Genomic DNA, 14,951 nt, shown 5'->3' on the forward strand with positions numbered 1-14,951 from the left:
TGTCTTTCTGGCAAGTGCATGCACCCTATAGCAAAAACCTCTCCAAAAAAAAAGAAAAAAATTGCTGGACAGAGAGAATGAAGGAAGTACAGAGGATGGGTTTTCAGGGCCAGCCAGGTGACGTGGTGGTTAAAGCTGCTGAATCCCACATGGCCAATAGCACAGTTCGATTCTCGGACCCGGTGGCTTGAAAAATACACAGGTGTGTGTGTGTGTGTGTGGGTGTCTAAAATCCCAAGAAGAGAACAGAGGAGAAGGGATTGCAGTGTGGCTATCCCCCATGGGTGTTGCCTTCTCCTTTCCCCTCTCTCATTGTGTTTCTTTTATTTATTTATTTATTTATTTTTGGAGAGGTTTTTGCTATAGGGCTTGTGCGCTTGCCAGCCAGACAGAGACAGAGACAGAAAGCAAGAAATCATCCCCCCAGGGGGGATGGCCACGCCGCAATCCCTTCTCCTCCTTTCTTCTCTCGGGATCTTGGGCACGCATGCACACGCACCTGGCGTGAGTTTAAGCCACTGTGTCCGGGACTCGAACCACGGTTGGCTAACATGGGAGTTCAGCGACATAGCCATTACGCTAACTGCTGGTCCCCTCTCACTGTGTTTCTTCAGAGAGCCCATCCCTATAAAAAAACTAAGAGGGACCAGCAAACAGTTGGTGTAATGGCTGCGCTGCTTGACTCCCATGTAGTTGACTGTGGTTCGAGTACTGGATCCAGTGGCTTAAACTCACGCCGGGCGTGTGTGCGTGCGTGCCCAAGATCCCGAGAGGAGAATGGAGGAGAAAGGATTTCTCGCTTTCTGTCTCTCTCTGTCTTTCTGGCACGCACACATGCCCTATGGCAAAAACCTCTCCAAAAGAAAAGAGTGGATTTTTCTGCCAAGGGCCCTCTTTGAGAGCATCGCAGATCACAAACTGGCTGTCTCTCGCCCTCTAGTGGAAGCCCACAGAATGACATGTTCTGGAAAGGAAGCCGGGAGCCATGCAGGAATGAGACACTGTCCTCCCCTGGGGAGCAGGCTGGCTGTCTGGTGGGAGACCGGAGCATGAAACACACAAGTAACCCACGATGATTACTTCATTGTGTTTCTACCAAGGGGCAAGACGACAGATAGATAAGGTGCTGGGGGCATGTGAATAGCAAATGCAGACCCTGTCTTGGGAGTCAGAGGAAGCTTCCTGGAGGAGGTGACTTTTAGAGTGAGGCCTGAGGAAGGAAGAGTGTTCCAGACAGTGAGAGGAGTGAGGGAAAAGCATGAAGTTGGGGCAAGGAGAGAATGTGAAAACCCAGGGGGAGAAAAGGGGAGGAGTTGGGGCCGGCAGGTGGCGTGGTGGTTAGGGGCATTGGACTCCCACATGGCTAATCACAGTTTGAGTCCCGGACCTGGCAGCTTGCTTTCTCACTTTCTCTCTTACCCTCTGTCCCTCTCGGTCAAACTAAAATAAATAAAGTTAAATAAAACAAGTCTTTTAAGAAAAAAGAAAAGGGGAGGGTGTCTTTTGACCCGAAGGAGAACAAGTAACAGTGAGGTCCAGTGGCATTTTGGGGGTGGCGGCCCCGTCTGGGGGAGTCAGGATCAAGGCCACACAGACCTGTGGTGGTGAAGTTCATCTGAGCCCAGCAGGATTCTCGTTCTCTGCAAAAGGATTTGGGAGAAAATGACAGCATGATGGGGTGACCCCAGGAGACAGGAGGAATGTTCTAGAAACCCTGGTCCCCATCCAGACTTGGCCCTTGGTCTCAACTCCACACACACCTACCTGCGTGACCTCCCCACAAGGTGGTGAACGAAGACTCAACAATACCCCAATTTCCAGAGCGGTCACACTGTGCGACAGACCTTCGGTGGGCTCAGGGGACATCCACAGGGTGCCAGCAGGTGGCACAGTAGTTAAGGCACTGGACTCCCACATAGCCAACTGTGGTTCAAGTCCTGAACCTGAAAACTTGGCTTTCTCACTTTCCTTCCTCTCTCTCTCTCTCTCTCTCTGGTCAAATTAAATAATAATAATAATGATAATAAATAAGGGGCCAGCAGGTGTCGTGGTGGTTAAGGATGCTAGATTCCTACATGGCCAACCGCAGTTCAAGTCCCAGACCTGGCAACTTCCTTTCTCACTTTCTCTCTCACTCTGTCCCTCTCTGGTCAAATTTAAAAGTATAAATAAATAAATAAAGTTAAATAAAAGTTATTTTTAAAATAATAATAACAAATAAAATAAGTAAATAAATCTTTTTAAAAACTGGGGTGGGGGCATCCACAGAAACCCACTAGGGAATCTAGGGGGGTCCTGACAATTTTCTGGCAACTGGCAGTAAAGGGAGGTGAGTGAGGATCAGCCACTTCCTTCTGGCGTCTGAACACTGAGTTCTAGTCCCCCCATCTGTGGAATGGGGTAGTCACAGTGCCTGCTCCCAGGGCTGCGCCAGGTTAAGGTGAACACTGCAGAGTGTCCCAGCACACAGTAGGTGTTTTATAAATGGACCTGTTCCTATGATCAGCCCTCCCACCAGGGGTCGCTGCTTGGAGTGGAGCCCTACGCCCAGCCAGAGACAACATGCCCTTCTATCTCCAAACCACTGAGTCCCCAGGGAGTGTCTCACCTTTTCCTCTGTAACTTTTTGACTTTAACTGGAAGAAAAAATAAACAAGCATTTGTTAGATTTGGGTCCTGGTTACATCTAGGACGTTTTTAAACCTGAGAAACCCAAGTGCTGCCCCAAAGACCTGGGGTCTGTAGGATTCCACTAGACATTTGTCACCCGCCTAGCCTCTCCTGGGGCTCATTTGTCACTCAACAGCACAGTGACAGCAAACATGTTCGTTTTGATATTTTTTTTAAAGAGGTTTTTGCCTTAGGGCATGTGCACTCGCCAGAGAGAGAGGGACAGAGACAATGGGTGGGAAAGTGAGAAATCACCCCCCAGCAAGGATGGCCACATAGCAATCCCCTCTCCTCTATTCTCCTCTCAGGATCTTGGGCACGCATGTACATGCACCTGGTGCGATTTTGAAGCCACCGGATCTGGGACTCAAACCATGATTGGTCATGTGAGAGTCCAGTGACATAACTGCTACGCCATCTGCTCACCCCTTGATTTTTTGTTTCTTCTTTTTTTGGAGAGGTTTTTGCTATAGGGCTCATGCGTTTGCCGGAGAGACAGAAAGCGAGAAATCACCCCCCAGAGGGGATGGCCACACCGCAATCCCTTCTCCTCCATTCTCCTCTCTGGATCTTGGGCACGCACGCACACGTGCCCAGCATGAGTTTAAGCCACCGGGTCCGGAACTCGAACCACGGTCGACTACATGGGAGTTCAGCAACATAGCCATTACGCCAACTGCTGGTCCCTATCTGTTGATTTTTTTTTTAATTGTAAGAGTATTAGGTGTTCATAAAAACATCAAAGGCAGGGTCAACAGGTGACATGGGGGGTTAAGATGCTGGACTCCCACATGTGGTTGACTTCAATTTGAGTCCTGGGCCTAGCAGCTTGAAAATCATGCCAGACACATGGGTCTGGGATTCAAACTGCTGTTTACCATGTGAGAGTGCAATCCCTTAGCCACCATTCCACTGATGGCCCAGCTCCATAGATTTAAGATAATTCTACACAGGGGCCAGCAGGTGGCGTGTGGTTAAGGCACTGGACTCCCACCATGGATTGACAATGGTTCAAATCTCAGACCTGGTGACGTGGAAGTCACACCAGGCACATGTGTATGCATGCCCAGAATCTCAAAAAGAGAAGAGATTGTGTCATGGCCATCCTCCCTGGGGTGGAGGGGGGCTTGATTTCCCACTTTCCTTCTCTGTCTCTCTCTGCCAAGCACAGGTACCCTATGGCAAAAAATAAAATAAAATAAAAAATGAAATGAAATGAAATGAAATATAATATTACATAATAACAATAAATAATAACTTTTGGTGAACTTCTTGAGGACTCCCTTGTGTTGCTCAATGTCTCCTCCCCATCACCCTTGTCTGATTTCTGGAGGTCTCTTCCTTGTTAGGCTTTGGAGTGAGACCTTCCCAGACTGTCTGCCTCTGTCTCCCTGAAGACTGGGCGTGAGTGCATGTGTGAGCACATCTGAATGTTCTAGAAGTTGCAAACACACAGACCGTCGGCCACATCCCCCTTGACTGCTGTTACCTTTCCTGACCACCAGGGCAATGGCCACCAGCCCAGCAAGAAGAAGGAGGGCTCCAGCCAGGCTCAGGGAGAGTGCCAGGATCCAGGTGGGCACTAGAAGGAAGTGGGAAAAGACAATGCAGACTGGTCATGGAGCTGTGGGGAAGGGGCACTGCCCTCTCTCCAAGTCACCATTGAAGAGCCAGCCCTCCCAACCCGTTCCACCGGTGGATTTGCTACAGCAAGACCCTGACAACTTAGCAAACTTTATAGCCACCAATCAATTAGCATACTCCCTCCCCCAGCCATTGTGATTGGTTCAGGAATTAGCATGTAACCCAGGTTGAACCAATGAGAGGTAATTCTGGGACTTTGGGTAGACCACTGGGAGAAAGAGGTTTGCTTTTCTGAGTAGCATGACACAGCTGGTAGGATATGCAAAGGGACTTCCAAAAGTTCATGAGGCTCAGACGCTGTGGCACAACTGATAGCATACCAGAGTGCAGAGGTGAAAGCCACGTGTGAATCACCGTTCGAATCCCCAGTCAGGCTGGCCTGAAACATATTTGTTTAGCGGCTAGGGCTGGGAGTTGAACTACAGCTAGCCAGGTGGGACTGGCCCTTATGCACAGGCCTCAATTCCTGTGTTATGACGCCAGTCCTGTTGTTTTTGGTTTTGTTTTTAGAGAGATTTTTGCTACAGGGGATTTGCACTCACTGGAGAGATAGAAAGAGACAGAAAGTGAGAAATCACCCCCAAGGGAGATTGCCACGCCACAATCCTTTCTCCTCCATTCTCCTCTCGGGATCTTGGGCACGCACGCACATGTCTGGTGTGAGTTTTAAGCCACTAGGTCTGTGGTCAACTATGTGGGAGTTCGGCAAAGTAACCATTATGCCATCTACTGATCCCCCTGCTTTTGTCTTTTAAAATATGCTTTTCGTGTGTGTGTGCTAGAAGGTGCATGCTCTCACCAGAGAGAGACAGAGAGACACAGAGAGAGGGAGAGGAGAAAGTATCCCTCAAAGGGCACAGTCATGCTGCAATCTTTTCTCTTCCATTTCTCCCTCCTTTTGGGATTTTGGGTAAGCTCACACATGCACCCCATGTGTTTCTCAAGTTGCTGGGTTTGGACTCAACCATGCAGTCAGCCGTGTGGGATAAGGCTGCCTTAAACACCAGGGCATGGAACCAGTCTTGAAATTATTTTTATTCATGGGGCTGGCGGGTGGCATGGTGATTGAGGTGCTGGAGTCCCACATGGCTGACCATAGTTCAAGTCCTGGACCCGGTGACCTGAAAATCACAAGAAATAAATACATAAATAAAGAATTAAATTTTTTTATTATTTTTATTCATGGTAAAGACTGCATGTAGTTGGGGGGCAGGAAGTACCCTCAATAGGTGTGTTCATGCCATGATCCTATTCCAACAGCTCATCGGGATCCCAGGCACTTGTCTACCTGGTTTATTTTATTCATTCATTCATTTATTTTCATTTGACCAGAGAGAGACACACAGAGATAGAGAGGGGGAAAGGGAGAAACCAAGCCACCACGTCCGGTACTCGAACCGTGGTCGACATGTGGGAATGTCCAATGCCTTAACCACTGTGCCACCTGCTGGCATCCTACCTGGTGTATTTTAGGCCAATCAGGGATCCAGTTCTGCGCTTGATCAGGTGGTTCCAGCACTGCAGATTAGGGTGCTACTGACTATGCTGAATGAAGCCCAGCCTGGTTTTTGGTTTCCCTTCTTTTTACAAGAAACGGTACAAGATAGAAAGAGAAAGTGAAAGAGATAGCTTCTTTTTTTTTTTTTCTGTTTCTTTTTGACAGGGTCTGGCTCTGTCTCAGTCCTCCTGTGCTAGCTTCCCAGTTAGCTGGGACCACAGGCAAGCACCACACCGTATGACATACATAGGCTCGGCTAGAAACCCAGGCCTTCCAGGAGGCCTCACCCGCTGCTGACAGGTGGCTTGCACCTGGACTGCTGTCACTGGAGAGAGACACAGAGAGAGACAGAGAGGGGGAAAGTGAGAAATCACCTGGGGGTGGCCACACTGGAACCTCTTCTCCTTCATTCTCCTCTCAGGATTTGGGCATGCGCACACTTGCCTGGTGTGAATTCAAGCCACCAGATCTGGGGCTCAAACTGCAGTCAGCCATGTGAGAGTCCAGAACCCTAACCACCACGCCCCCTGCTGGCCCCAGTATGGAGGTTTAATGCCTAGCCTCTTGGGGCTCATAGTACCTTAACTCGGCTACTTCTTCTTCTTTATTTTTGATTGAGAAAGAGACTTTTGATAGGGTGTGTGCACGCACCCAAGAGAGAAAGAGACAGAAAGCGAGAAATCACCCCCCTGGGGGGTATGGCCACTTCGCAATCCCTTCTCTTCCAGTCTCCTCTCAGGATTTTGGGCATGCATGCACACGCGTGGTGTGAGTTTCAAACCACCGGGTCCAGGACTCAAACCCTGTTTGACTACGTGGGAGTCCAGTGACGTAACCATTACGCCGTCCACTGGTCCTAATTCTGCTACCTCTTAGCCATATGACTTGGGTGAGTCCCTGCTCCTCTCCTCACGTTTCAGTTTCCTTTTCTGCAAAATGGGTAGAATCTAAGAGGATTTGGCACAATAAGTCTGGCGGGTGCTGAGCCCAGCTCTACCTGCCGAGGGGGAGAATAGAACCCATGGAGGGCCTTACCTGGGAAGGAGACGTGCACAGGCTCACTGAGGTCCGACAGCTGTGGCTGGCTGTGCTCGCCCAGCACGCCGTACTGACAGTGGAACGGTCCCCCCGGAGCCTCGCCACTGCTGCCGCCGCTCAGGTTGAAGGTGACCCTAAGTTGGTCTGCGGGGGCCTGCAGAAGCTGGATCACATGCCCCCCGCGGTACAGCGTGAAATTCGCACCCGGGAAGCCCCCGGGCGCCATGCACGAGATGTGGATGGGATCGTCTTGGCTGCTCGGGTGTGGAGGCACCAGCCAGATGGATGGTGCCGGGATCGCCAAGGAGCCTGTGATGCAGAACGAAGGGAGGCAGGTGGGTAAGTGGTGCGGACACGGGCTGCCCTGGCTGCGGGGCCTGGGGTAATACGGTGGCCCTCTCTGGGCCTTGTTTTTCTTTTTCTTTTTTTCCTTTCTTAAAATATGCTATAGGGCCAGCAGATGGTGTGGTGGTTAAGGTGCTGGACTCCCACATGGCAAACCACGGTTCAAATCCCAGACCTGGCGGCTTGCTTTTTCACTTTCTTTCTCTCTCACTCTCTTTGTCTCTCAGGTGAGCACATGTGCCCTATTGCAAACTTGAAAAAAATAATTAACATTAAATAAGTAGTAATTTTAAAAAGCATTTGCTATAGACTATGTGTACCACTGGGGAACAGAGAGAGAAAGCAAGAAAGCACCCCACGGGGGCATGACCACACTGTAATCCCTTCCCCCCCACCCTCCTCCTGGAATTCCAGACATGCATACACACCCACTATGCCTCTCTAACTGCCCCAGCCAGGACCTGAACCATGTACTCAGCCACGTGGGATCCAGCCACCCCAACCACCACATCACCTGGCTGGCCTCATAGTTTTATTTATTTTGTTTTTTTGAGAGAGATTTTTTTGCTAGAGGGTGGATGCACTTGCTGGACAGACGGCCAGCCAGAAAGTGAGAAATTACCCCGAGGGGGATGGTCACATCGCAATCTCTTCTCCTCATCGCCTCCTGAGATTTGGGGCACACATGCACATGTGCCCTGTGTGAGTTTCAAGCTGCTGGATCCAGGACTCAAACCACAGTCAGCCACAGGAGAGTCCAGTGCCTTAACCACTAGGCCACCTACTGGTCCCAGTTTTTCTTTTTCTAACATGCCAGAGGGCACGTATGCTTGCCAAGGAGAGACAGAATAAGAGAGGGAAAGTAAGATAGCACCCCCATGGGGAATTACCACACTGCAATCTCTTCTCTTCCATTCTTCCCTCCTGTCGGGATTTTGGGCATGCATGCACATTCACTCAACATCTTTTTCTTTTTCTTTTTAAAAGAATTATCTTATTTAACTTTATTTATTTATTTATTTATTTTTATTTTACCTTGACCAAAATGGGAGAGAGAGAAAAGTGAAAAAGCAAGCCACCAGGTCCGGGACTCAAACCGCAGCCCGCCCTGCTCCTCTCCTCACGTTTCAGTTTCCTTTTCTGCAAAATGGGTAGAATCTAAGAGGATTTGGCACAATAAGTCTGGCGGGTGCTGAGCCCAGCTCTACCTGCCGAGGGGGAGAATAGAACCCATGGAGGGCCTTACCTGGGAAGGAGACGTGCACAGGCTCACTGAGGTCCGACAGCTGTGGCTGGCTGTGCTCGCCCAGCACGCCGTACTGACAGTGGAACGGTCCCCCCGGAGCCTCGCCACTGCTGCCGCCGCTCAGGTTGAAGGTGACCCTAAGTTGGTCTGCGGGGGCCTGCAGAAGCTGGATCACATGCCCCCCGCGGTACAGCGTGAAATTCGCACCCGGGAAGCCCCCGGGCGCCATGCACGAGATGTGGATGGGATCGTCTTGGCTGCTCGGGTGTGGAGGCACCAGCCAGATGGATGGTGCCGGGATCGCCAAGGAGCCTGTGATGCAGAACGAAGGGAGGCAGGTGGGTAAGTGGTGCGGACACGGGCTGCCCTGGCTGCGGGGCCTGGGGTAATACGGTGGCCCTCTCTGGGCCTTGTTTTTCTTTTTCTTTTTTTCCTTTCTTAAAATATGCTATAGGGCCAGCAGATGGTGTGGTGGTTAAGGTGCTGGACTCCCACATGGCAAACCACGGTTCAAATCCCAGACCTGGCGGCTTGCTTTTTCACTTTCTTTCTCTCTCACTCTCTTTGTCTCTCAGGTGAGCACATGTGCCCTATTGCAAACTTGAAAAAAATAATTAACATTAAATAAGTAGTAATTTTAAAAAGCATTTGCTATAGACTATGTGTACCACTGGGGAACAGAGAGAGAAAGCAAGAAAGCACCCCACGGGGGCATGACCACACTGTAATCCCTTCCCCCCCACCCTCCTCCTGGAATTCCAGACATGCATACACACCCACTATGCCTCTCTAACTGCCCCAGCCAGGACCTGAACCATGTACTCAGCCACGTGGGATCCAGCCACCCCAACCACCACATCACCTGGCTGGCCTCATAGTTTTATTTATTTTGTTTTTTTGAGAGAGATTTTTTTGCTAGAGGGTGGATGCACTTGCTGGACAGACGGCCAGCCAGAAAGTGAGAAATTACCCCGAGGGGGATGGTCACATCGCAATCTCTTCTCCTCATCGCCTCCTGAGATTTGGGGCAATCGCCTCCTGAGATTTGGGGCACACATGCACATGTGCCCTGTGTGAGTTTCAAGCTGCTGGATCCAGGACTCAAACCACAGTCAGCCACAGGAGAGTCCAGTGCCTTAACCACTAGGCCACCTACTGGTCCCAGTTTTTCTTTTTCTAACATGCCAGAGGGCACGTATGCTTGCCAAGGAGAGACAGAATAAGAGAGGGAAAGTAAGATAGCACCCCCATGGGGAATTACCACACTGCAATCTCTTCTCTTCCATTCTTCCCTCCTGTCGGGATTTTGGGCATGCATGCACATTCACTCAACATCTTTTTCTTTTTCTTTTTAAAAGAATTATCTTATTTAACTTTATTTATTTATTTATTTATTTTTATTTTACCTTGACCAAAATGGGAGAGAGAGAAAAGTGAAAAAGCAAGCCACCAGGTCCGGGACTCAAACCGCAGCCAGCCATGTGGGAGTCCAGCACCCTTAACCACCACGTCACCTGCCAGCCCCCATCCAATGTTTTTAAGCCACCAGGTCCGGGACTCAATCTGTGCAGCCAGCCATGGGGGAATCCAGCGGCCTTAATCACCACACAACTGCTTCCCCAGGCTTTATTTCCAGGGTGCATGGGGAGGGGGGCTGAAAATTCCCTCCCCGTTGCGACGTGGAGGGCACTGAGTCCTTGGCACAGGAGCAGGGTCTCCGTGTTCAAGTCACTTCATAACAGCGTTTATTACACTGTAACACAATCATACGGGGCATCGGAAAGTTCATAGAAAACTGGAGTTAAAGGGTGAGTGGGTGGCATGGTGGTTAAGGTGTTGGACTCCCACATGGCTGACTGCAGTTCAAGCCCTGGACTTGGCAGCTTAAAAGTCATGCCAGGCACATGTGTGTGCGTGTCCAAAATCCTGAGATGGGGGATGGAGGAGAAGGGATCGCAGTGTGGCCATCCTCCCTGGCGGGGGGGGTGGGAGTGATTTCTCGCTTTCTGTCTCTGGCAAGTGCACACACCCTGTTAAAAAAAAAAAAAACCCTAAAAAAAAAAAAAAATAAAGCCTGTGTTTTATTAGATGCAAAAAATCTTTGCAATCTATGCATATGTTTTTCATAATACACATTTTCCATGAATTTTTAAAAAGCTTTCCTTAGGGACCAGCAGGTGGTGTAATGGTTATATCACTGGCCTCCCACATGGACAACTGCAGTTCAAATCCTGAACTGGGGAGCTTGAAACTCATGCCGGGTGTGTATGTATGTGTGCCCAAGATTCTGGGAAGAGAATGGAGGAAAAGGGATATGGGGTAGCGATCCCACGTGGGGCGTGATTCCTTTTTTTTGGGAGAGATTTTTGCTATAGGGCACGTGCGCTCACCAGACAGACAAGAGACATAGAGACAGAAAGCGAGGGGGGATGGTCACGCCGCAATCCCTTCTCCTCCATTCTCCTCTCGGGATCTTGGGCACGCACGCACACGCACCCGGCGTGAGTTTTAAGCCACCGGGTCTGGGACGCAAACTGCGGTCGACTATGTGGGAGTCCAGCGACATAGCCATTATGCTAACTGCTGGTTCCTGGGGCATGATTCTTGTTTTCTGTCTCTCTCTTTGTCTGTCTTTCCGGCAAACACATGCGGCCTAAAACAAAAATCTCTCTAAGGAGAAAAAAATTTTTTTGGCCTCATGGGCCAGCTCTGTGGCCTGGTGGCTAAGGCAGCTGGATTCCACATGGCCAACCCTTCATGTCAAGTCCTGGACCCAGCGACCTGAAAACCATGGTGAGTATGTATGTGTGCTTGCCCAGAATCCTGAAAAGAGGGAGAAGTGCAGGAGAGAGGATTGTGGCATGACCAAGACTCACTGGGGTTCTGTCTCTCTCTCCCTCTTGTCCCTCTGTCTCTCTCTAGCAAGCTCATGCACCTTCTGGCAAAGTTAAAATGAGTAAGACTCCACGTTGGGCCTGCCAGTAGTGTGGTGGTTATGTCGGCTGGATTCCACATGGCTGATTGCATGGTTCAAGTCCCAGACCCAGCGACTTGCACTTCAACACACTAGGCACGTGTGCACATGCACCAGAATCCTGATGGGGGATGCGGAGAAGGGGCTGCGGTGTGGCCATCCTCCCTTGTGGGCTCTTGGTCACTTTCCCTCCTCTTTCTGTCTTTCTCACGAGCGCATGCACCCTACTCAAATTAAACAGAAACGAAGCCCTCAAATATTCTTTTTTTTTTTAAAAGAATGATTTAATTTTGTTTATTATTATTATTTATTTATTTTAGAGAGATTTTTGCTATGGGGCACGCACGCTCACCAGAGAGACAGAAACAGAGAGATAGAAAGCGAAGAATCATGCCCCCCCAGGAGTGATGGCCACGCCACAGTCCCTTCTCCTCTGCTGTCTTCTTGGGATTTTGGGCACGCGAGCACATGTGCCCAGCATGAGTTTTAAGCCACCGGGTCTGGGGCTCCTACCGTGATTGACTACATGAGAGTCTAGCAATGTAACCATTACGCCATCTTCTGATCCCAATTTTGTTTATTATTATTATTATTATTATTATTATTATTATTATTATTTAATTTGACCAGAGAGATATTGAGATCAAGATGGAAAGTGAAAAAGCAAGCTGCCAGGTCCAGGACTTGAACCACAATTGGATATGTGGGAGTACAGTCCCTTAACCACCACGCCACCTGCCGGCCCCAATCATATATTCTTAGGACTTCAATCAACAATCCTGTGCCAGGCCCAATTCCAGATGCTGGGGACATAGAAAAGAAGGAGGCAAATGGGCAGGCACATCTGCCTTGTGGCCATGGCATTCTCTCGAGGAGACAGAGTGCTGGGTAACAGGAAGGCTGTATTAGCTGGGGTGGTCATGGAGGGCTTCCCTGAAGAGGTGACCTCTGAGCTGAGTCCTGAGTAATGAAAAGCTGGGGAGAGCATTCCAGCCAGAGGGAACAGCATGGGCAAAGGTCCAGAGGATGGAAGGGGCGTGGAGGTGTTCAAGACCAGGGCGGTTGCAGCGGGGTGAGTGAGGGGATGAGGGCAGGACAGATGGGTTCTGTCTTCGTTCCCCGGGAAAAAGGAATAAGGTTCAGACCACAGCTCTCTGCAGTTGGATGCAGGGAGCTTGCTCTCGCCAAGCTGCCTGCAGGCGGTGTGGCCAGGTGAGGTACACAAGCCTTCCCTTGTCCAGCTCCCACCCCGATCTCCTCCCGGGCAGATCCTCCAGCCACCGCAGCCCCCAAGGTGGGAGCCTGTAGTGGCCGGGCAGAGCTGAGTCACGGGGTGTGGGCACTGCCGTGTCCTGATATTCTTGACTTGAGGGTGATGAAGAGCTGAATAAGAATAAGCAACACCCCTGGGGGGCTTCCAAGGCTCCCGGAAAAACCTGTCCAGACTCAGCCTTCTTCATCACCTGGGATGGGAGGCTAGCCAGCATTGGCACTTCTGTCCCCACAACGGCAAGGTGTGTGTGGGGGGGCATGGGAAATGGGGTGCGGGTGCTGGAGGGGGGCGCGTCAGACTCACCGGCCGCAAAGAGCAGGACGGTCCAGGGCATCGCTCCTCCTGCGTTTGGCCGGGAAATCTGGCTGAGGCCAGAGGGGCCCAGGGCTCCCCGCCAACTCCAACTGTGAGGCCAGAGCTGGGAAAGGAGAACCAGGGCTGATTCGAGCTGAGCGTTTCCTCACGGGCAGGAAGTTGCACACACACGCTTGGGCATTGACAGGGACTCTCTCCTCTCCCCACCCCTTCCCCAAACACAGTCAGGCCTGGGCAGCTCGCTGCACCCTCCTGGCTGGGGTTCTGCAGAGTGGAAGGAGAAATACATCAGATGGTCAGGGGGGTTCTCCCTCTCTCTCTCTCCCCACAAAGAGAACTCTTGGGCATAAGGAAGGGCAATGACAGTGGGCTCTTTGGGAAACCCATGCCCACCACACAAACCACATCCCAACCAATGCCAAAATTGAAACAAAAGTAGGGCAGCGATTGGGAGGGCGTGGTGGTTAGAGCCTGGCCTTTGTGACCACGGTGAGATCTCCCTTCTCTGAAGCCTCAGCTTCCCACTCTGCACCGGAGGGCTGGGAGCAGTGGACAGTAGATCCAGGGAACACATGATAGGAAATGTAACGGTCAGTGGTCTCCAACATTTTTAGCACCAGGGTCTGGTTTTGTAGAAGACAATTTCCTCTCGGGAGTTTGAGCATGCACACACATATGCCTGGTGTGAGTTTCAAGCTGCCAGGTCCAGGACTTGAACTGTGGTTAATCATGTTGGGGTCCAGCGATGTAACCATTACACCATCTGCTGGGCCCTCATATCACATTTATTGAGCCCTTTATTTCTACTATTATTACATTGCACTATACAATGTAATCATTTTACAGTTCACTATAATGCAGTATTCGCAGCCACTCCCCAGTGCTAGCATCACTGCCTCAGCTCCACCTCAGAACATCAGGCATGAGATTCTCATAAGGAACATGCAGCCTAGATCCCTCACATACACAGTACACAACAGGGTTCCTGCTCCTATGAGAATCTAATGCCGCAGCTGATCTGGCAGGAGGTAGAGCTCTGGCAGTAATGTGAGTGATGGGGAGGCTGGGTGAAGCTTCACACACTTGCCCACTGCTTACCTCCTGCTGTGTGGCCCAGATTGCTACCGGTTCGTGGCCCAGGCATTGAAGACATCTGGCCTAGAAAGTTGTGAGTGTTCCCAATGAGGACCTATATTGGGGAGTGGGGGAGCCTCAGGAGCTTCACCAGTCAGGGTAAAGGGAGCAGTAGCTCCAGAATTGAGGAATTGCTATAGTTTACAAAATAAATGGACTCCTGTTTGCAGCCCAGTAACTTCCAAGCTTCTGTTTTACCACCAGGTTTGGTCTCTCTAAATGTTTCTGTTCAAGACAAACAGATGTACCTGAGGTTTACACCCAGGAAGTAGAGTACGGTCATCAAAAGCTGGAAAGGAACATTAGACTAGTCTTTTTTTCTTTATGTATTTATTTAGTTAGGGTAGTCTTTTTTATCTTTGAAGACACAAAGCTCATTCCAACCTCAGGACCTTTACACATGCTACTTCCTTTGCCGAGGACATAGTTCTCTCAACTTGGTCAAATCTTACGTCTTCATTTTTAGCTTAAATGTCACTTCCTGGAATCTTTCCAAATTCCTCTGGATTCAGGTAAATCATCTTGCTAATTACATAGTACTTTGTAATTATCTTTTATTGCGATTAGCATGCCAGCATTTTTGAGGAATTTGTCCATTTCCTCTAAGTTGTCTAATTTATTGATATAAAATCATTCATATGCCCTTGACATGGCTACCTGACCTGGTGGTTAAGGCAGGAACTGGCAGCTTGGGAAACATACTAGGTACATGTGCCTGCCTAGAATCCCAAAGGGAGGGAGACACAAAGGAGAAGGGATTATAATATGACCATTCCCTTACGGGGGTGGGGGTGCTCTTTACCTCTCTTTCTCT

At 50.0% G+C, this 14,951-nt stretch overlaps 1 protein-coding gene across 5 annotated transcripts in view; it reads right to left on the reverse strand.

Moving 5' to 3' along the window:
* The window catches only part of CUNH19orf38 (chromosome unknown C19orf38 homolog), a 28,634-nt gene that overhangs the window by 2,920 nt on the left and 10,763 nt on the right, over positions 1-14,951 (reverse strand). For 3 of the 5 annotated variants that reach the window (XR_336442.3, XM_014592851.2, XM_006161522.3), the window contains exons 2-6: positions 12,992-13,106; positions 8,442-8,753; positions 4,160-4,252; positions 2,609-2,636; positions 1,597-1,640 (exon numbers count right to left, since the gene is read on the reverse strand). Coding sequence is in view for 4 of the 5 variants with exons in the window: in XM_014592851.2 (XP_014448337.1) it covers positions 1,597-1,640; positions 2,609-2,636; positions 4,160-4,252; positions 8,442-8,753; positions 12,992-13,022 (508 nt within the window). In the remaining variant the exon portion in view is untranslated. Of the gene's footprint in view, positions 1-1,596; positions 1,641-2,608; positions 2,637-4,159; positions 4,253-6,847; positions 7,155-8,441; positions 8,754-12,991; positions 13,162-14,951 lie in introns of those variants that run through there. The other 2 variants (XM_027765550.1, XM_027765551.1) reach the window with 2 other exon arrangements.

The sequence above is a fragment of the Tupaia chinensis genome, unplaced genomic scaffold, assembly GCF_000334495.1.
Source record: "Tupaia chinensis unplaced genomic scaffold, TupChi_1.0 Scaffold138665_1, whole genome shotgun sequence".
NCBI lineage: Eukaryota > Metazoa > Chordata > Mammalia > Scandentia > Tupaiidae > Tupaia > Tupaia belangeri.